The sequence below is a fragment of the Neopsephotus bourkii genome, unplaced genomic scaffold, assembly GCF_033783945.1.
Source record: "Neopsephotus bourkii isolate Nb327-2 ecotype Australia unplaced genomic scaffold, CSIRO-AGI_Nbou_v1 NB_1616, whole genome shotgun sequence".
In the NCBI taxonomy this organism is placed as follows: domain Eukaryota; kingdom Metazoa; phylum Chordata; class Aves; order Psittaciformes; family Psittacidae; genus Neopsephotus; species Neopsephotus bourkii.
In genome coordinates this window covers 797,038-818,945 of record NW_026902091.1, presented here as the reverse complement: position 1 = coordinate 818,945, position 21,908 = coordinate 797,038, and the positions used below count along the sequence as shown (strand labels likewise).

Below are 21,908 nucleotides of genomic sequence, written 5' to 3'. Positions count from 1 at the left end.
AAGTGTTTGTGCCTGTTACACCAAGGCACCTATTAAAGCGAGCAAAGCAAAGCATGCATTGTAGTTTGTGCTCATTGGCAGCTCACGCAGTGTTGAGCTAAGCGTGTGTCTTCTCAGGTAAAATCTTGTCCCTCTTTGACAGGCTGACTGTTTATTGTAATAAATGTTCATTTTGGAACATGAAGTATCATACAGCATCATCTTCCTTGCTCATGTTTCTGGTTTTGTTGCTTTTATTCTGCTTAGTATTAGATCTTGAGAAGTCCAGGACCAGAGTCCAACTGAAGTGAGCCATCCTGTATCCTCCCTTTACTAATGCATGAACTGATTAAACTTTGATTCTTTGGGTAGGGGGGAAGATGTTCAGTGGTGCCATGGAATTTGAACTTTCTTCTGAGTCCTGCTTTCTAGTAAGACACTTATGCAATTCTACAGTAGAGGGTGGCTCTCATTGCTACTGGGCATTGAATGTGTGTCTAATGGGCAGCTGGGCTGGGATTCTGGGGTTTAATCCAGCATTCAGACTTAAGAAGAAGTTGTCTTTCTGTTAATAGAAATACTAAGTTAAAATTGTATTTGGAATTAGACAAGTCCTGGTTGTGGGGCTCTTAAGCATTTGTTCTCGTTCATTTCAACAACAGTCAATAGCTAAAACTGCACAGTCGACTAGGCTCTCATGAAACCTTTCTCAGTGTTAATAAAGCATAGCAGTGGTGGAGGATGTCAAATATCCCATGTTTTCCTTTTGCATTCAAATGCAGATTTCTCTCAGAGCTGATTCTTTAAGGACTTGGTCCTTTCTTTCTGGCTGGGAAAGCATCTGCTTCTGACAGTAATGCCTTGCTAATGGAACCCCAGCATGAGGTTTCAGGGTTTGGTTTTGTTTGTTTTTACACCTTTCTCAACAGGAAACTTTGAGGCATTTAGGGGTCTGACATTCACACCTAGATAACCTGCTTTTGTCAGCTTTTGGGGAGCTCTAGTTAAACTGTGAAACTGTTCCTCCGCTGTATGTGTTGACATTTCTTTGTGAGATTTGATATTGCACAGTGAGGACCTGGTTATAATTGTAATCTCAAGAGGAAAAATCCCAGTCAAGAGAGTAGTTGACAACAGATGGAGACAGGGAGAGGTTTGAAGCCCTGTAGATCTTTAGTTAAGAGCTGAATAGCAGAAGAGGGGAATCTGGCTTGAGTCGCCCCATTACTGCAGGCATAGTTAAAAATGCTGATATGAGTCCACAGACCTCTGCCCAAGAAACCTTTGCATACCATAACCTGAGCAGTTACCCAGGAGCAACAGCAGGAACATCTTTAGGCAAGTTGGTAAGCAAAATACCCCTCCTGTTCATGGCTGTCCTCATGACAAGGCAGGAGCATGAGAAAACTGGAGTTCATTGCATAGACAAATATTGTCTCTAAACTGGAGAGACATCAGTTTGATAGGTGGACCACTCGGTGGATAAAGAACTGGCTGGATGGCCGCACACGAAGAGTTGTGGTCAATGGCTCAATGTCCAGCTGGAGACCAGTAACGAGTGGTGTCCCTCAGGGATCGGTGTCGGGACTGGTCTTGTTCAACATCTTCGTGGCTGACATGGACAGTGGGGTTGACTGCACCCTCAGCAAGTTTGCCGATGACATCAAGCTGTGTGGTTCGGTTGATACGCTGGAGGGAAGGAATGCCATCCAGAGGGACCTTGACATGCTTGTGAGGTGGGCTGACCTCACTTGGAGTATTGTGTGCAGTTCTGGTGTCCTCAAGATAAAAAGGACATGGAACTGTTGGAACAAGTCCAGAGGAGGCCACTAGGATGATCAGGGGACTGGAGAACCTCCCATACGAAGATCAGCTGAGAAAGTTGGGGCCGTTCAGCCTGGAGAAGAGAAGCTGCGTGGAGACCTCATAGCAGCCTTCCAGTATCTGAAGGGGGCTATAAGGATTCTGGAGATGGACTCTTCATTAGGGACTGTAGTGATAGGACAAGGGGTAATGGGTTAAAACTTAAACAGGGGAAGTTTAGATTGGATATAAGGAAGAAATTCTTTCCTGTGAGGGTGGTGAGGCACTGGAATGGGTTGCCCAGGGAGATTGTGAATGTTCCATCCCTGGCAGTGTTCAAGGCCAGGTTGGGCAGAGCCTTGGTGACATGGTTTAGTGTGAGGTGTCCCTGTCCATGGCAGGGGGTTTGGAAGTAGATGATCTTAAGGTCCTTTCCAACCCTAACTATTCTCTATGATACTATTCTATGATTCTGCATGGTTTGGTGACCTGGGTGAATTGCCATCAGCTAGAACAGAGGTGGTGAGTGTTTTGAAGCTTGTAATGTTCCTTGGGACCTCAGGGGCCACCTTGTTTTGATCAATCATTTAGAAGGGGGTAAAATTGGACCTTAGTATGAGTATGAGGATAATATGAACACCAATTACAGATTGAAGTTCTTAGCTCCATAGAAAGACTATGTTCACACCTGAGAGCCTCCATTGTCCCCTATTACCTCTTGCTTGGCCCTTGGTTCCTTATCCCTGTGCAAGTACATGAGCACTCAAGCCATTAGCTGCCACCACGGCCGGTAACAGGAAAGAGCCGACACTCACTACGACTAGCCCAGAGCTGCTGTTTGCCAAGCCCACCACTGGGCCTCCTCTTTGGTGATCATCTTCCTCAGCCTATGAGCTCTTTATCCAGGAACCTGTAGGAACTTACCTTCTGCAACACTGCTGTCAGATTTGTTCAATATTGGCCTGTTTGGCTCAAGAATTTTGTGGTGGGGAGTCCTGACCAGTAGATTGATAGCATGATTGAACAGACCTCATTTACTTAGCAAATGGTGTGTGCAGCAGTCAAGCAGTTAGGGACTGTGTACTTGAAGCAATTCCTTTATGGTTTTACTTTGCTTTATTTGTTTTCAAGTATGAAGTTAACAGCATTTGTGAGATTCATGATCACATGATGTCTTTGAGCTTAAACGTATCAGTAGGACAAATTAACATTTGACCAATGATAAGGATTATTGTAGGTTAGGGAGAAATAGTGTTTTTCAGTTTTTCTGCTAATTTTTGATGCATTTGAGAATGTTTCCCTTGTTTGGGTTTTTTGCAGAGCAGCAGGGTAGGGGGAACAACAGGGTTTTATAAATGGGGAAATGTGATTGTGAAATGATTCTAAAGAAGGATGTTCCTTTAGATTTGGTTGTCTTGACTTTTTTTTTCACTTTGATACAGCTGAATTAACTCACTTGTGACGTGAATGCATCTGTGCCAAGTGGTACTCATTCAGGATACCCGTATGAACTCCCATGTTTGTTATACACAAGGGAGGCAGAATTAACAGTATAGTGGGGTTAGCTTTGTTGTTCCACTTTCATTGTACAAATAGCTTGCAATGCTAAAAATACCAATTTTCCACCCCTTTGAGGCAGAAGTAAATCTAAGCCAGTTGTGACATTTAAGCCTTGTTCACCCTTTAAAGGATGATTACTTGTCAGAAGCAGAGCTTATAGGCATCTCCTTAGAGCCCATCAGCCACAATAATGCTGCAGTATATTGTTTTCATCACCAGAAAAATACGTACATACCAAAAATTACTTTGGGCAGTTTACTGCAGTAATGGCAAAAGGAATGCACATGATGGTAATTTTCATTTTGTACTATGTTTTGTCTAAAGGTGATGGTGAAAGAATTATGGCTCCTAATGCTCCTTTCAAGGATGACATTGTTTTACTTATATCAAAGGTAGAGAAGTGAGATGAGCTGCAAGTGGTTAGATCCTGTGAAAAATGAAGTTCTAAACGTGTACTTCATTGTCTAAATGGTCACAGATTACTTTTCTCCCTATAATAACCGTAGAAAATGTGTTGGCAGCATATCACAATTAATAATCCATAGTCCTATTTATGTGCTATAGGCACTCCAAAATTCCCCAGACATATTTCTCACTCAAGTTTATAAGCAAATTCAAATGAGATCCTACATTTGTGCCTAAAATTGAATGCAGTCATCTCACAACAGATAATTCTATCTACCTAAGTTTTTTTTTTTATCTACCTGACTGATATTTCCCAGAGCAAAATTCACTTTAATCTCATATTAATGTATTTTTCCTTCAATTGCCTGCAAAGAATCCCATGATTTTCAGTAGTGATCGTGCAGACAGTGGGAGGTATTGTATATACATAGCACTAGTGTAGGTTTTCCTGGTCACCTAGATTGTGTAAAATCCTTTGACATTAACTGGGACAAGTTTCCTGTCGAGGGTTATGTTGAATTTCTCTTTGAGGGTTTTTTCCACTTCTTCACCTTCAAGAGTTACAAATTCCACCAGATCCATATTTTCCTTGTAGTTGTATGTGGTCTCAGTGAGCGTCCACCCAATTAGTGCTCGAAAGCCATCAGTGGTCTGGAGGGTGCAGATGGACTTCTTCATAAAGAGGGAGTCTGGAGAGGTCTGAAGGTACGTGCACTGGAAACGGAAATCTTCCACTGTCCGTGGCTCGAGGCTGAACATGTAAACTTTCCGACAGTCTTTTTTCTCCAGAAGATCGGAGTTAGAGAAGTTTTGATTTGGGATATATTGTTTCCGTCTCATTTTCTCGAGGTACCAGATGGCATTTTTCTCTGTGAAGCGAAAGACGCCGGGAGCCTGGGGCTGGTCTTTTCCCGACACCAGCTCCATCGGCTGCCACATCTGATAGGATACACCAAAGCCTCCATCAACAATATAGGCTTTGCCATCAATCACTACTTTTACAAGGAGATGGGTCATGAGGGTGGCATACGCGTTTTGGTGTGGATTGAACACATATGCTCCCAGAAAGCTGGTGTCGTACCCCAGATGTTTCAGGACCCAGCCCAATAGCTGGTTGTTTTCCATGCACCAACCACCCCGCTTCCTCCGCACAATTTTGTTATACACATGCTCCAGCTCCAAAGTAATTTTCTCCCCACAATGGATGCTGAGGTTTTCAAAGGGAACAGCACGTATGTGATGCTGGAATATATCGGTTAAGGTTTCCAAATCTTGTTTTTCAAGTGAACCTTTATAGCCAGTTCTTGCAAAATACTCTTCAAGGTTCATGTCACCTGTAAAAGAAGGAATTGGTTTTTTGGTTTTGTTTCTTTGCATCAGTGATGTATGATGCTGTGAAAAACTGCCCAAGCTGCTGCCAGCAAAGATGCTTTAATGTACTGAACCTCAGTGGAGCAGTTTTTAAGGGTAACAAGTATTCATATCGAACGGTTCCCCCAGCAAGAAAAGCAGCACATATGAGGGTTTGCTGTTTGTCTTCCAGTCATTCCTATGGCAAGGAGCTGATGCAGTTTCAGCTTGATATGCTACAAAATGGGGATTTGCTGCATTTGCATTGTAACAGAGGGGTTGAGAAGAAATGTAAGATCACACTAGGGAGTGTTCAGGAGGGTTCATGAAAATCAGTCTAAATCCACTGTTCAGTGAAAGGAGTGTCAATGGGGGAAGCAGTGTTATCTGCCAGTTGGAGGGAGGATAATTTGAGCCAGGATTCACATGTTCTTTTCATGAGTCTGCCACTTATTCACTGATGGTAAATGAATTGCTCATCAGTACATGTCACTCTTTCTCCAATTACAAAAAGCGAGAATGATACTCCCTGTAAAGTGTCGAGTTTTATTCAGATAATTATAACTGAAAAAAATCTCTGACCTTCACAAAAGCCACAGACCACCAACCCTCTTGTCTGCTCTGAGTGTTGCACAAACTCATTTTGGTGTTGGAATAATTAATCTGAAAGGAGGTGAGTGACCTTAAAAGGCAAAGAGCACATCTCTATTCTCCACTGTGCCCTGCATCTCACAGGGTGTCCTGAAAATGAACAGGAGCTGCTTTAAATCTCTCTAGCCCTGGCTTTCTCAAAACTCCTTCGTTTTCAGGTGTAAGTGAGAATTGCCGGAGGCTCATCCAGTGCATCCCTGTCTGTCCTGTCTCCAGCAATGCACTGTCTTGATAGGACTCCTCATGAGCAAGATCGCTGCATGAGAAAGTACTTTTTGCTTTCTAATACCCTAGCAAGTCACATATAGTCATCTGGCTTTTGCAATGGCCCTTCACTGCTGGCCACAGTTATGAGCTGGATCCATTGTAGGTATCTGATGCTGTTTGTACAACACACTGTAGATTGTCTGCTTGGATATGGAGCTGGGCACAAAAAGTTTTGAAGGCTTGAACCTTCAGAAAGATGGCACTAAGTGGTTCAACAGTCTAGAGTTACTACAAGTACTTAACTTCTGGACAACCCGCAAAGCTACTTGGAAATCCTCTGTGCATAAAGTAAGCTGTGATTTAGACACTTAATATTAGCAACTGAGGAAGACTTGTATTCAGATAAATTCAGTAGCAAGCTGCTGAATGTTTACTGCAAGCTTGAATTTCTCAAGATGGTTTTCAGGGTCAAATTCATGATGTGCATATGCACGGTATAGAAGCAGCTGTACAAAGGTGATAGAAAGCCCCATCAAAAACCTTTCTACAGAGAGGAATTTAGCTTCCAGTGAAACTTAAGAGTATTGTTGGAGGATATGCTCAATGTAATATTTGTTAAGTATAATGTCAGACTCATGGCACTTTTTTCTTTTGATTTGCAGAATCCAAGTCTATCCAATTCTGCCTGCTCAAATTGTGAATGCTAAATAAATCACACCAACATAAGGCTGGTTTTCAAGTCTATCTTATTTATAATCTCTCTCTGTGGTTCCATAAGATGATTGATCAGCATTAGATCTTGACTGTAGGAAATAAAAGCTCCTATTCTCTTGAATTTTGAGCAGATGAAAAACTAGATACTGAAAAGGTAATCCCACAAATGTGGCTGTGATTTATGCAGAGAAAAACCTCAGCAGAAGAACTTTAAAGAACTATTTCTAAATGTGCAAATGAAGGTACTCTTATAAAAATATACCTTACCAATACTATGCACACTATCAGCAATTCCACTGTTAAAATACATTATCTGTCTACCTTTATCCTAATACATCAGCACATGGATTTTCTGGGGTACAGCAACCAGTCTGTAAATTTTTTAAGTTGGTTTTAGAGGACTGTGGTTTTATTCCAAATAAAGCAGTATCTACTCTTAGATTGCTCTTTTGCTTCCTTTGCATTTGCAATATTTTAAAAGTTAGAAATCTAAAATAATGACTTCCAACAAAAGGTTCTAGTTCTAAGTTTGTATCTGCTATTGTATCTAAACAAAAGAATCTCAGTCAAATGAATCTCCTCCTGAAGAGCGAGAAATGAAAGAATTGAACTGTATTATCACTGATTTACCCTCTTTAATAGCCCATGCTTAGCAGATAATATTTTCACTGTATATCCACACATTTCCATGTGTTTTTCCTAAAGAGTATATTACTTATCTTATTGCCCACAACCTTTACTATCATAAAAAAAACTAGGTTTTCTTTTCGTTGGAGGTTTCTTTAAGAAAATAAACTTACCTCTTAAGATAGCCTTATTTATTTATCAAGTTCTTCAGCTTCTGTGTTGTTTATTGCTGAAGCAGCAGTCAGTAAGGCCAGGAGTGGGTACAAATTGAGAGAGTTGCCTTCTTCTAATCTCTGCTGGCCCTTATTCCTGAATCATAAATGCTGAGAAAGGGCAGAGTCCATGCAACATGGAGGCACATTTTTGTACTTCACTGATCCATGAGCAAATTAAACTTTGTTTCTTTCCTATTAATAGACGTTTATGTTTCCCCCAGTCAAGACCAGAATGAACTTGTTTTCCATCTAAACTAACTGCAATAGACAGTTGCAAATGGCTCTGTAACTTTTTAAATTAAATTACTGTTGTTTCAGAAGCCAGCACATTGTGATGGAGGACAGTCATCTGCTTCCTTGCGAGGACACTGCCATGGTGTTGCAGGCTGCATGTTCCCATGCTCCACGGATGCACAAAATGACCCTTCTTTGCCCACAAAGGAATTTTTGCTATCTGCTCAAAGCTTCAACTGCAGCAGGGAGTTATTTTGGAGGTGCCACGCATAACAAATCCCATGACAAATACTAATCTGCACAAAGTAATGCCTTTCCTCTCTGAAACTTGGTCTTCTGCATCTTCAAAGTACTGCAGAGCTGTTTATTTAATTCTCTCCGTGTCAAGCATGTCTGCTCTTCATGGAGGTTGGAAGTCAGAGGTCCCTTTTGCAAAGTCAGAGAGCGCATCAGACTGTATCTGGGAAAGCACGAGAGTTTTAGGCACATCAGGTACCCCATGAGTCTGTGTGGTTGACTAATACAAGCATCAGTCTCTTTTTCTTGGCCAAGGACTGATGCTTTCCTGTCGCCCTCTTCAATAATACATTCTACACGGTACCTGCCATAAGCATCGTTTTGTGTTCCGTATAACACACTGTGAAACCACACCAGTGGCATGTTCTGACTTCCCATTGTTTTCTTTTTCATCTGCAGTATTATTTAATTCAGGTAGCTTTTGTGCAGAATGATATTTAGAATAAATATGAAGAGTTTTATCTGTAGTGCTGTCATCTCTGCTTGACATCACAGGAAGGTTAGGCCCCAGAAGTTTAGATTATAGTTTACAAACATTCATCTAACTTTGATTGTTTCCATTTTGGCTGCCAAAAGCCTGGTTTTTGAGAACTGTTCAATCATCTCATCTTCTATTGATTTCGTTCCAGAGACACAGAAAAATCAGAATCAGAAAAATTAGAGAGCTTTTGGGATTTTTTAAGTGCTCTTGCATAAATAGCTCACTTTAAGTCAATTTCTGGTAAGGGAATAGGACTCAAGTCTTTAAGCTTATTTCATCATAAGCTAATCAGCATCTAATAGTGGCTTGTTTTGAGAAGGTCTTAACCCTTCTTTTTCGTTTTCTTTTTTTTTTTTTTATGAAGTCTCTGAAAGCCAAATTCAGCTCAACTTTCATTTCAGCCTGTTAAAGGAAGTGAACAATTCTTAAAACTCTGCTGAGAAGAAGATTGGAAATAATGCCAAAAAAAGATTAGAGGTCTTTTGTGTAAAATGGTAACACAGCTGCTCCTTCTGTATCATTTCGGTTTTCTTTGCCACAAAATATGTCTGAAATAAAAGCAAATCCAGAGAGGTGGAACAAAAAGTTACGGAATCAAAAGTCTATTTCCATATGGGCAAATTAGAGGTAGTAAGGTATGTCAGTTTCTAAAGGAGTAGTTTAAGAAAAAACATGCAATTTGTGTATGTAGTTAATTAGCAATATACTTGAATTTACCAAGCTTTGTGTCCACCTGATTAGCTCAACTTTAGAATCAGATTAAATGCCATTAATGTTAATTTGGAACTTTTTCTATTAGCTATATAAAGACCCATCTAGAACAGCATTAGGATTAAATTGTATCGACTAAATTAGGTGGCAAGCCACGAACATTTACTGGTGTGAGTTTGTTCTCCAGCACTATACCGAATTTGTCTTTCAGTATCTTCTCAACCTCTTCATCTGTATGAGTTGTGATCTGTATCAGGTCCATTTCCTCCATGTAGTTATACTTCATCTCAGTGAAGGTCCATCCAACTAAGGAATAAACCCCTTCAGGGGTCTGGAGACTGCAGATTGACTTCTTCCTAAGTATGTTATCTAGAGACACTTGTAGGTTTGTGTTTAGCTCCTGAAAGTCATTTATATGTTGTGGCTGAAGTGTGAATGTATAAATTTTTCTGATATTTCCTGGTTCTGGAGTACCAGTGGCAGGCTCACTTTGCTCAGGAATATAATGCTTCCTTTTGACTTTCTCAAAGTACCAGGTGCCATTGTCTTCCATGAAGCGGAAGATGCCAGGGGTCTGGGGCTGATCTTTCCCAGAAATCAGTATCAAGGGCTGCCACGACTGGTAGGCACCACCAAAACCAGCATCTACTATGTAGGAATTTCCCTTGATCACCACCTTCAGTAGGATATGATTTATCACAGCACCATATGCTCTCTCTGCTGGTTCGTAGCTATTTCCTCCGAGAATACAGACATCAAACCCTAGCTCTTCCAAGGCCCAAAATAAAAGGTAATTGGTTTCCAGGCACCATCCACCACGTTTCTTTCTCACAATCTTATTGTAAATAGCTTGTAAATCCAGTTCGATGCTCTCCCCACAATGCATGCTGAGGTTTTCGAAAGGAATTGCCCGGATGTGATGCTGGAAAATGGCTGTTAAGGTTTGCAAGTCTGCATCCTTATGGGACTCATTGTAAGAAATCCTTGCAAAATACTCTTGAATGTTCATTTTGCCTGTGTGAGTAGAAAAATAGCCAGTTACTGTTGTGTGGCTGTCAAGGGGCTCACTCCTATTACCGTAGCATAGGTTAACCAGTCTACAAATGCAGTCTAGGCTGTTTCATTGAGGATTTGAAAGAAACCTGTGCCCTTGATAGATGAAAGCAGGCTGGATCTGCCTGTGTCATCTGTATTAAAAAAGAGATGAGGGTAGGAGCAGGTGACAATAATGCTTTCTCTCTCTCAGATGTTGTCTTCCACACAGGTGGATGTCTTTCCTATGGGAAGACATGGCACATGGCACAATAGAATCTCTGGCCCTGGATGGGGCTCCCACATGACAAAAAAATTATAAAAAGGACAAAAAAACAGCTTTGAAGAAAAGCTGCTGGACCATAACAGCATGAAAGTCACAGCAATTTCTTGCTGTTTCTTTTACTGTAATAGGTAAGCAATTCTTTGTTTATCCCACAGGTAATTTAGTTGGGAAGTTTTACGTTTATGGCTTCAGCTAGCTGGGATTAACATCTCAGCATGTCACCATTTTAGACAGGCTTCTGTGTGAAATAGATTGTTGTTTTCTTAATCTCTTTAGTTACCCTGTGGAGTTCAGACAGAGCTTTGACCCTGGCTGTTGAAAGGAAGGAATTGTTAATTTTCCTAACCTAGGGGTCAGATGAATTGATAATTGCTAAGAATACATTCAAGGTATATTCATCAGCTTTTTGTTTCTTTTACCATGTTTTACAAACCAAAACCCTTAGTTTCAGTTCAATTTATTAGATATATTTTATGTCTTCATGTCTCTGAACCCCTTTTCTTCCATTAGCCATAAGAGATTGCCATTGACTACATACAGGCTTGATGGCCAAGATGCAAAAGGTTCCCTGTAACACTTCTAATGATCTGACTCACTTGGTATCTTCAAGGATTGCTTTTGACTTTAATTTAGATTTAATATTACTTCTTTTACATGCAAGGATATTTGTTTTCCAGAATCATTCACAATTTGCTAAGGACTGTATTTCCAGAAAGTCTGAGACCTCATAGCAGGCTTCCTACAAGGGTGCTGGGGAGGGACTCTTCGTTAGGGACTGTAGTGACAGGACAAGGGGTAATGGGTTTAAACTTAAACGGGAGATTTAGGTTATCATAAGAAATACGTTCTTTCCTGTTAGGGTGGTGAGGCACTAGAATGGGTTGTCCAGGGAAGCTGTGAATGCTCCATCCCTGGCAGTGTTCAAGGCCAGGTTGGACAGAGCCTTGGGTGACATGGTTTAGTGTGAGGTGTCCCTGCCCATGGCAGGGGGGGTGTGGAACTAAATGATCTTAAGGTGCCTTCCAACCCAAACCATTCTATGATTCTATGGTTTCTTGCTCCTTGAAATTTGTTATATGCTCCCTGGGAGGATTTTCCAAAAATCATTTGATGTAGATAAGATGGGAGATTTCCAGCAACTGTCCTCAACTTTGGTCCAACTCCCTAGGAGTGACCAGCAGTTTGACCTGATGTCCATGCCAGCACTCAAGCAAGTTCCAGGAGCTCTTAAAAATCCTATCTCAACACACAGGTGGAAATACCCTCAACCCTCAACAGAACTCAGACTGGCTGATGCAAAATCATGGGAAAATGTAACAGAATAGAAGACAATCCTGGTAAAAGAATAAGAAATAAACATCATCTCTTCAAAAGAACACCAAGAGCTTACACAGAAAAACAGCAATGTGTCTTTGATATTGCGGTTTATGGGTTTTTTCCATACTTTTTTTACAACAAGGGCACTCATCTCTGGCAGGATCTCCTTGGAAACACTGGGTGTACAAAGCCATTCCCTCCCCAACAGACAGCACACATGTACAGTAGCAAGCTTATCATGTGGTCCCCATTTTCTTTTCTGTTCCCACTTCTAGCCATTTTGTGTAGCCAGATAGAAACATCTGTTCCCTGAGATAGTGTCAAGCTGAACTTCTGACCAGGAGGGGCTGAAGTGAGTCCATTAGCCTGGTGGGTCTGATATGCTGTCCCTGCTCTGGGCCAGCAGCAGAAGACCTGATGCCCTCCCTGCAACCTGTCTCCTAGGACTGGGTGTCCCCGTCGCCCCAGCAGTGAATAACTAGCTCCCCACTTCCAGCCATCACAACCTCCCCATCAAGAGCTTCCACAGGGCACTGGCAATGAGGTTTTGGGAAAACACACTTTGGGAAATGCTCAGCCCATGCCTCAGTTTCCCCATCTGCCCCTTATCTGGCCTCATCTATTTAAAGCCTGTATAGCAGAGACAGCCTCGTGGTGGCTGACAAAATGGGCTCTGATTTCAATGAATACTAAGAGAGGCTGAAGTATAATAAACCTGCAGTAGAAAACCATTGGTGTTGGGGAGCATTCACATAAATCTCTTTACCCCCTTTCCTTGCCACAGGCAGCTTTTGCTCTCTGCGCAATCATTCCTATCTCGGTAGTGATGGGGCTGCATCAGCAAGCAAGCCCTCACTCAGGACAGTTTGTATTCCAAAACCAAGTTACCAAGTATCTTAAGCCTCAGTCTGGATCTCAGCCTTGTTTGCTTTTGCTCCTGCAACAGCCAGGCTTCATTCAGCATTCATGCAGGTTGGTGGGTAGTGACATTCAGGCGTGGGTTCTGCCTGTCTGCAGGCAGAGCTGGGGACTGCTGTTTCCTTTCAGAATCAGGCTGAATATCAGGAACAGTTCCCTGCTAAAATTCCTGAGAGCCTTCGAAGGTTGGATCCTCTTGCACATGCCTATACCATTCATTTGATTTTAGCTACTCCGTGAGTCCGCGGCTGGGTTTTCCATACACTGTGGCTCAGCATAAAGGGGTTAGTTTAAGTCTGCAGAAATTGACCTTTGCACTTGGACAACGCCCTTGCAATGCAACGCACGCGTGTCAGCCCTAGAGTTGCTGTAATTTATACTTTGCTAATATGCCTCCAGTGCAAGCACATGGTATGCAGACCCACAGGGGTGGGCTTTTCCAAACAGGCTGACCTGCAGCTGGAGGATAAAGTTAAAGATCAGACACCCGAGCACTTACCTCTTTGCCAGTGAGCTCAGCCTTGCTGCCCTGGTTTGCTCCAAAGTTCCCAGGAAGAGCTGTTCCTGGAACTGCTGCTTTTAAAGGTCCAGGCTGCCTTTATTGCCTGCAAGGACAGCCCTATGCTCTAGGAGAGCAGGAAAAGAGGAGGAAGGGTTTCTTCTTTCCTAATAGTTTATATTCTGATGGTTTAATTGATTTATTTGTTTTGGCATATGCCCTGTCATGAAATTCATTGTGTTAGGCACTGTACACAGAGCCTAAAAATGACCCAGTCCCCAAATTGCTTACAGTATTGAGCAAATTTTAACCTCCTATGTTACTGATTAAGAATTGAAGCCCTTCAGGAGTGCAAAGGAGAAATACAGTATGGGTCTATCCAGCAACTTCTGTAAGCAATTATAACACCATCCTCAACCCCACAGGTCAACCAGGTGCGTCAATCTCTGGGACACCTCAATGGTTGACCCCATGCTGAAGCAGCAAAACAATAGTGCCAGTTTTGACTCAGATTTTACATTGTTGACACTCGTGTGGCCTGAAGCCCTATAGGAAGTGACTTAGATAGGAAGATAGTCATATAAGCCCAGATGTTACTGATTACTGGTGGGAGATGGCAACTGTTGGGTTAACCACACTGCACGGAGCTATTCTTTGTGAATGATACCAGACCCCCAAACAACAAGGTCAGATTTGCCAAGTCATTTAGCTGAGTCCCTTTGGGTTCAAAGAGAAGCCCTGTCCTTTGGCAGCAAGGATGCTGCTCCTGGAGAACCCTGTGCTCTCTGGGCCTCCTATGCCTTTAAGTGTTTGTCTCCAAAGTTAGTGATAGGGAAAAAGCAAACCACTGCACTCTGAGATGAAAAGCCTCTTGTTTTTTATGTCCAACAGAGAGCTTCATTCAATTACTCAGCAATAAGATCTGCTTCTGTGGGTGTGCTGAGCAGGAAGGCCAGAGGCATTGAGCTGTACCATGAAGCAGGCAACAGCCAGAGCAACCAGAGCTGTCACAGAGGTTCCAGATAAGCCAGCTGAAAGAAAAGTGGGTTTTCCCGTTGTTGTTTGCCCTTCACATGCTGAGTATCTGGGGCGATGGACATAACGCCCTACTCTGATCTTACAGGTCTTTTCCAACCTAAACAATTCTGTGATTCTATACCCTTTCCCTGAGCCCATGAAACAAACCAAAGCATGAGAAACACCCAGACATAGGGAGGAAAAAGTGTGCAGCCCTTTTTAGATGTTTCCCATGTCTGTTCCCACAAACAACGGACATTTTTGGTTCTGCACAGGCTTCTTCCTGCCCCATACCTCCGTAAGAGCCTGCTGGGTTTTACTTCTGTCCTGATGCTCTTCCCCAGGCTGATGAAAGAATAAACCCACCAAGTTTAACTCCTTTAGCTCTTCCACTAATATGGGGGCCAAAGAAGGATATAGATTGCGAACAAGCCAGATTCTGCTTTCCTCTAAAAATCTGTTGCAAGTTGCTGGTCCACACTACAAGAAGCCCCTTTTTTTTCTGCACTCTACTACAGGGTCAGTAGCTAATATTTCGTTTCCCTATAGGGTGGGGGAGTCTCACTTGCTGTAGGGGACTATTGCCCACATGAAGCCAAGCACGCATGGATGTGTTTGACTCTGGGAAGACAGGGATTTAGGAGCTCACCATGACTCTATGAAATAGATTTTGGACGTGGAATCAGAATCACAGAATAGTTAAGGTTGGAAAGGTCTTTAGGATCATCTAGGTCCAACCCTCTGCCATGCACAGGGACACCTCCCACTAAACCATGCCACCCAAGGCATATGCAGAATACCAACCAGCAGCTTTTATTAACTATAAACTGCTGGTTATAGAAAGCTTCACACATAGCATCAGAAGTAAAAAGAAGCAGTGAGTTACTGTATTTTAAAAGTCATAGCTTCAAAATATTAGCACATACAAATAATTAGGACAACTGCGGTGATTAATGACATTTTTTACTTTATTTTTTTACTTTATTTTGGGGGAAAAAAACAACTTAATAGTTCTACTTCATAATTCTTATTTTTTTATTTAATTGTAATTTACTTATATAATTTTCTTAATCATGAGTGCATATTTGTAATGCTTCCACAATTTGCACTAAAAGGAACTTCAAGCATCTTCTCAAAGGTCAAAGTGATCACTGATCACTTTTGAGGGATTTCTCGTACTAAAAATCTTAGCTGTTGGTTATCTGGTTAAGATGCATCATTTCTTCTCATACAATATAATTGGTATCACTGCAAACACATCCCCAGTAGAACAGATGAGTTTCAGGAAAATAATTCAGGAAAAATAATCCAGAAAAAATTGTTGATAATTAATGTGCAGTAACACTGGGAGTGGAGTCTTATGAGAGGAGCACCTACTCCCTGCAGGCTGCTGCTGGGTGATAGCAAACAGAACGCATGGGAGAGGCTTTCAGTTCAAAGAAATACTGCTTTTCAGTTATGACACTGAGGGAACAGGAGTCGTGTGAAGTCTGACACCAGACAATTGTCTGCTCATGGTTCTCATCAGTTTTAGGACATAAACAGCCTGTCCGTAAGTATTCACACAATGTGGCAGAGGCATGGGACTGTCCAACTGGTGTATGAGAGGGTGTTGTGAATGCAAGAGCAAGAAGGATTGGCTTATGGCTTAGCTATAGCAGACTTGGCACTGGATGTCTTTGTTTTCCCGGCTATTAAATTCCACAAGTAATACGGTATTCATTTAAAGAGGTGGGTATGGTTTCCCCAGGTGGCAGCACAAAGTAATAAAAAAGAGAAGTACAGCTCCATTGCTCTGCCCTGCTACTCTGCATGTATTTAGAAAAGCTTTTACAAGATGAAAGGAATAGGGGGATGAGCAGAGTCCGCTTGCAGATAAGCACAAACAGAAGGGGAGTGATTTGATTGAGCTGGGAGGAAATTATTTGTGCCCAAACCAAAAAGAGAGGCAGGGGCAGTTGTACAAATAAATTTATTTTCCAGATTCATGCTAGCATGTTCTGCCTTACACTGGTGTAGATGGAAAGAGAAAGCTTAACCTTTAAATGGTTCTCAGAAACAGGGTGGGGGGAATGAAATGCATGTAATGCCATTGAGTTGAATTATAATTCAGACAGTGAGTTAAAATAGAGACAACCTGCTTGTATTGATGGGTACAAATTTCTTGTCTAGTGTTATATTGAATTTATCTTTCAGTGTTTTCTCCATTTCTTCATCTGCGAGGATTCTGATTTCCACCAGATCCATATCATCCTTATAATTGTACCTTATCTCAGTGAATTTCCATCCCACCAGAGCCCTGATGCCGTTCATGGTCTGCAGGCTGCAGATAGACTTTTGCACAAACAGCGAGTCAGGCGCTGTCTGCAGGTGGGCATTACAGGCTTGGAACTCTTCAATGTCCCGTGGCTGAAGGGTGAAGAGATAAACCCGACGGCAAACTTCCTTTTCTATGTTATGGGAAGCGGAGGTGCTTTGGTTGGGAACCCACTGCTTCCTCTTCACCTTCTCAAGGTACCAGACCCCACTCTCCTCCAGGAAGCGAAAGACACCCGGAGTCTGTGGCTGGTCTCTCCCTGAAATCAGCTCCATTGGCTGCCAAATCTGGTAAGCCATCCCAAACCCACCATCCACAATGAAGGTTTTGTCATCAAGCACCACTTTTAGCAGCAGATGATCGATTTCATCTGCATATGCGTTGTACTCTGGGACATAAACTTTTGATCCCAGGAGGGTGACATTGTAGCCGAGGGTTTTCAGGACCCAAGATAAAAGGTGGTTGTTTTCCATGCACCAGCCTCCACGGTTTTTCCTCACTATCTTGTTGTAAGTTGCTTCCAGGTCCAGTTCAATGCTTTCCCCGCAGTGGATGCTGAGGTTTTCAAAAGGGACCGCTCGGATATGATGCTGGAATATATCAGTCAAGGTACCCAGGTCTGGCTTATCATAAGAGCCCTGGTAAGAAATCCTGGTGAAATATTCCTTGATGTCCATGCTTCTGATGAGAGAATGGTGGAAAAAAAAAAATAGGTTGTGTCAGAAGTGATGGAAGGATCTTCCCCATCTCTTGTAATGGGGCACTCATTATTATGGGTGACCTGCTTAGAAGATGAGCGGGATTTGACTAATGGCCCCATCAAAGGCAACTGAGTGAGTATTAGCAGTGAGGGAAGCCAATGGGACACTGCTGATGAGCACAAATGTTATTTTTTAATTGTTTCTTTTACAGCTGTGATGAAAGGCTCCAGCTGTGCTAAGCACATTTCAGTACAGTTCCTGCCCAGCAAAGCTACAAATCTCTGTAGGAAGGAACAAAAACAGTAGCAGCACTGTTTCCACACTAGAAATGACAGGAACTGAGCCTCTCCAGATCTGAACTGCCTTACTCTCTGTTTGACTCAGCAAAGCAGAAGCAGAAAACAAACCCTCCCACTCTTGCAGAGCAATCCAGAGCCTTCTCTGCAACCAGATCTGAAATAAATCTGTCCTGAAGTGGTATTGCCTTCATTATTTAGGCAGTCTGGCATGAACGGGTCTTGCTTGCTCCTGCTCTCCATGCTGGTAGTAGCAGATGTGGCCTGGAGCAGAGTGTTGGGGTGACTTTTAGGGCAGAAACAGCACAGAGAGAGGTGTTTTGCTTCATCTGTTGTGATGATCTGTTCTGTCTCTCCACAGCACAGCTTAGCTCCCTAGCTCTGCTAATCACAACCCTACACCAGCAGCAGCAGGAAACCAAGGTCTGAGCTTTAAACTTTATAACATCATTTTTGAGGGATCCATTTGCTCCTTCAACTCATAGTCTCCCCTGCAGGGGTGGCTGCCCATGGGTAAGGGACCAGGCATCACCCTTCCCAGCACAAGAGAAGGGCTCAATGGGAGTCTGTGTGTCATGAGCACACGGGATGGAAAGCAGCTCGAACCCTCCCAGCCCCTGATGGTAAGTAAACAAGGAATGGATATTGCCAAGTACTTTTGGTATTCCTCCCCAAGCAATGCTCAATGTCTGAAGTCTCTGAATATGGAGCGATGTTGTTCAGGTTATTGTCCTGAGAGGTCCCAAAATGTTCTCATGTTCCTGTATATGACTCTTAAGGTAAAATCATAAGAAAAAGTCCAACTGTTCCAACAGGATTAAATTCTTAATCTGATGAAAAATCACACACACCAAATTGTGTGGTGATTTTGGACATATTTTCAATATATAAAGAAAGCAGTGAAAATCCTGGCAGAAGCAGAGGGTGCCCTGTGTTGGCTACTTGGGTCCTTTATTGTACAGGGAAGCTGTGGCTTTTTCTTCCCTGGCAGTGTTCAAGGCCAGGTTGAACAGGGCTTGGAGCAACCTGGTCTAGTGAAAAGTGTCCTTGCCCACGGCAGGGGGTTGGAAGGGATGAGCTTTTAAGTCCCTTCCAAACCAGACCATTCAATGCATCTACAGTTCTAACCTTTTGGATAGAAGCATTACAGAAATCTGTAACTATTGTGTTATGGCCACCTCCATGTCTCTGACATCCAACAGGAAGGCGTAAATGATCCACTATCAGATTATTTAGGGGATTGTATTGGTTCAGCTTTTGGCTCATTCCCAAGCTTTCCCCCACATCCCCACAACTCTATTCATTTTTGAAAACTTGGCAGAAACCTAGTTCTTGCCATGTGAACTTTAAACCAGCTTCCCCAGCAAATGAGTTGTTTTTCCCTTTGTTTCTTCCACACTTTCACTTTGCCATACGAGGCAAAACACACACAACAACTTTTCCTTAAAGGGAAAATGTTGGTGTGGAGTTTTTATCTGTTTGTCCATCTCTTGTGGGTGTTTATAAGGTCCTTTCAACAGTGGTATCTGAAATAAGTCAGATGGCAAAAATGCCCGGTCTGCTTAAGGCTGATAACTGAGTAAATAAAGCCGCGTATCTATTACACTGAGCAGCTGAGCATTCCCCACTCTGCTGTTACACCATTTTCTGCTGTGCTTTGTCTTCAAACAGATTTAACTTCCTGGTTAGGGAGCACTCAGCTACCAAGATTCAGCGTTTCAAAAAGCAGACTTACCTGGAGAATCAGTTCAATCACCAGGGTACTTCCGGGGCTTGGGGAATATGGTTTTCAGCTACAGTGGTGTGGCAGGCTGTCCTTTACCTAGTGGAGACAGGGCTCGAGGACTCTCCTCCAACTCCTTTTCAGGGAAATGTCTTTTCCTTCAACCTCTGTCGGGCTGCAAAAGCTGGGGAAAAAAAAAAGAAGAAGAAGAAAAGCAGAAGGGTGGAGCATGAGAGCTGCAAAGAGCGAGCAAAACCAACAGCACTGGCTCCACACATGCAAAACCTGGTTGTTATTACAGCAGAAGCTGCTTCTCATTACCATTCGTTTCATGCTTTCTGCAGGGGCTAGCTCAGGGTGTGAGGAAAACTGTATTTCTTTGTTTCAGTAGCTAGCGGGATGCACTCAGGTAATATATGTGTATTTTTTGCCCTGGTATTAGGTTGCTATTTGTTTTAAAACGTGGGGAAGGAATCTTGCACGTGTGCAATTGAAGAAGGTGTTTGCACTGTTTCTAAAAACCAGCAAGATTTCAGCACAGCAGTTTGCACGTGCAGCCCCCTTGCTTCAACCAGCACGCACAAGAACTTCAGCGCTGCCTTTGCTTAATTTGCTCTCCATGATTTACATGCATTTTTTTATTATGGTGAATTTCACATATAATTCATTATATCTGGAGACAGCAGCGTGTCTTCTTTGGTTTTTTTGCCCACAGGTAACTCGTGAGCATATCGTGGTGGTTAGGATGCTATTGGCAAAGTAATGACTATGGACTGCTAATACATAGGGGGCTCCATCCTTTTGGTGTGCTTCATATGGCTTTTTTATCTACCAATTTGTCCTGTATTTTGTCAAGCTAAGTCTTACAAATTCTCTCACACACAGAGGTAGTTTCTTTCCTGTTAGTTCTCTAATGGTAGTTCCAGTTTTTCACAGTAATAATGCAAGTTTTATTCAAACACTGATTTATTGGAGTAATTAGCAGAGGTAATAAATTGAACTGAACAGAGATGTCTGTGGTAACCTATTACACAGCTCCACTCCCATATCAAAATCTAGCTCTTTATCATCAAATCAGTGGCTGCTACTTGACCCCACAAATGAGAACCGATGCCCATGCCAAGAGGCGCTGAAGGCAATGGATTACCTGGCCTCATCAAGTTGCCCCCAAGTGTGGGCAAATACAATTCAGTACAAAGTTCATATTCCTGGATGGATATTCCTGTACATGGAATGATCCCTTCTCTTCCCACAGTCTAAAGCCCTTCATTTTGAGAAAGAGAAGCCAAAAGATGGCAAACCTGCTGTCCTGGTGGGAACCAGGACTGAAAAGAAACCATACTGAAAAGAAGCCCATGGACACATGGCTGTGTGGTGTGAGAGCAGACCCAGCCATGCTCCTTGCCCAGATGATGCCAGAAGTGGACCACAGATGATGCCAGAAGTGGACACTTGCTGTTCTTCCTTGGACAAACATGTCGGTTGGAGATCTGTTCTAGCTAATTTTGGGGCCTCATTAAACCAAAAGTGTTTTCTAACCAAAACGTGCTTCTCCTGATACTTCAATACTCAGCTTTTCTCAACCCCTCTCCCTAAAACATAACTCTGATATTAAGTATTTTCTTCCTCTGTCTTTCAAATTGTCATCCCAGCTCACCATCCTGTGATGACATTCCTCCCTCACTTTCCATTTTTTTCCCTTCCTGCACATTTTGCTCCTTAAGCCATTAAATCCACAAGCTCTCATCCCCACCCACGTGTGCCAAAGGCCATCAGAGGGAAAAGTTCACTCAGTGAGCACTAAAGGTAAGAAAAGGCTGATCTTGACCCAGGAGCCTTGCTGGGGTCTGACAGCATTTCAGGTCTGTGCCAGATCACTGGGGCTTATCTCAGGCTTGGTGGGCAATAAACTGCAATCGCAACTGCTGGGTAATGCAGCCGTGACACTCCCGTGCCTGTCCCCAGAAGCAGCAAAGGGCAAAGTCCAGCTTGGACCAGGTGGGTTTTGGGGAGCGTGACTGTGGGGTGAAGGCAGAAATGGGAATGTCCTTAGAAAGGCTATGGCTGTCCATCCAGAGGCTGTACTGCAGTTTCCCAACCTTGGCAGGAGCTGAACCTCACTGAACTTTATCCAGAAGACCCTCAATGTAATCACACTCACCTTTATGTATTTATGAATTTAAACTGCTGACAGCATTTGATTTATTACTTAAATTATTCTCTCATCCTAACTTTCCTGAGAAGCTGTGTCACATATCCCTCCCTCCCTGTATTAATAGATTATTATATGCTGCAGTATTTGCCTGAGGAAATAAAAGCATAGGGTCCCCTCTATAATGACCTCTGTGATGGTCTGTAAAACAAACCAAGGATATAATTATGTTACATTACATTATGTTATATATTATTATATTCTTATATCATTCTTACATTACATTACATTATATTGTAGCATAGCATCTCATAGCATATCATGGTATAGCATAGTATATATCTTATCCTATCATATTATTTTGTATTATATTATATCATATTGTTATGATGTTATACCATGTTATATTAATAATT

The 21,908-nt window shown here is 42.4% G+C and overlaps 3 protein-coding genes across 5 annotated transcripts; all 3 read right to left on the bottom strand.

Moving 5' to 3' along the window:
* Nucleotides 1-4,026: 4,026 nt before the first annotated feature.
* Nucleotides 4,027-8,331, bottom strand: LOC133222770 (arylamine N-acetyltransferase, pineal gland isozyme NAT-10). Its single transcript, XM_061372806.1, has 2 exons — nt 7,470-8,331; nt 4,027-5,081 (listed from the first exon to the last, which is right to left on the bottom strand). Exon 2 carries the CDS (start codon nt 5,074-5,076, stop codon nt 4,204-4,206), a length of 873 nt encoding a protein of 290 aa, XP_061228790.1. The 5' UTR covers nt 5,077-5,081; nt 7,470-8,331; the 3' UTR covers nt 4,027-4,203.
* Nucleotides 8,332-8,367: 36 nt separating this feature from the next.
* Nucleotides 8,368-13,740, bottom strand: LOC133222769 (arylamine N-acetyltransferase, liver isozyme-like). 2 transcript variants are annotated; one of them, XM_061372805.1, is made up of 2 exons: nt 13,287-13,740; nt 8,368-10,248 (listed from the first exon to the last, which is right to left on the bottom strand). In XM_061372805.1, exon 2 carries the CDS (start codon nt 10,241-10,243, stop codon nt 9,356-9,358), a length of 888 nt encoding a protein of 295 aa, XP_061228789.1. In that variant the 5' UTR covers nt 10,244-10,248; nt 13,287-13,740; the 3' UTR covers nt 8,368-9,355. The 2 variants fall into 2 exon arrangements, with proteins under 2 accessions (XP_061228789.1, XP_061228788.1); XM_061372804.1 differs by having other exon boundaries at nt 13,283-13,737.
* A 2,517-nt stretch (nt 13,741-16,257) lies between these two features.
* LOC133222768 (arylamine N-acetyltransferase, pineal gland isozyme NAT-3) lies at nt 16,258-19,500 on the bottom strand. 2 transcript variants are annotated; one of them, XM_061372803.1, is made up of 2 exons: nt 19,353-19,500; nt 16,258-17,881 (listed from the first exon to the last, which is right to left on the bottom strand). In XM_061372803.1, the coding sequence occupies exon 2, from the start codon at nt 17,295-17,297 to the stop codon at nt 16,425-16,427; it is 873 nt and encodes a 290-aa protein (XP_061228787.1). In that variant the 5' UTR covers nt 17,298-17,881; nt 19,353-19,500; the 3' UTR covers nt 16,258-16,424. The 2 variants fall into 2 exon arrangements, with proteins under 2 accessions (XP_061228787.1, XP_061228786.1); XM_061372802.1 differs by having other exon boundaries at nt 16,258-17,301.
* Between the last annotated feature and the right edge of the window lie 2,408 nt (nt 19,501-21,908).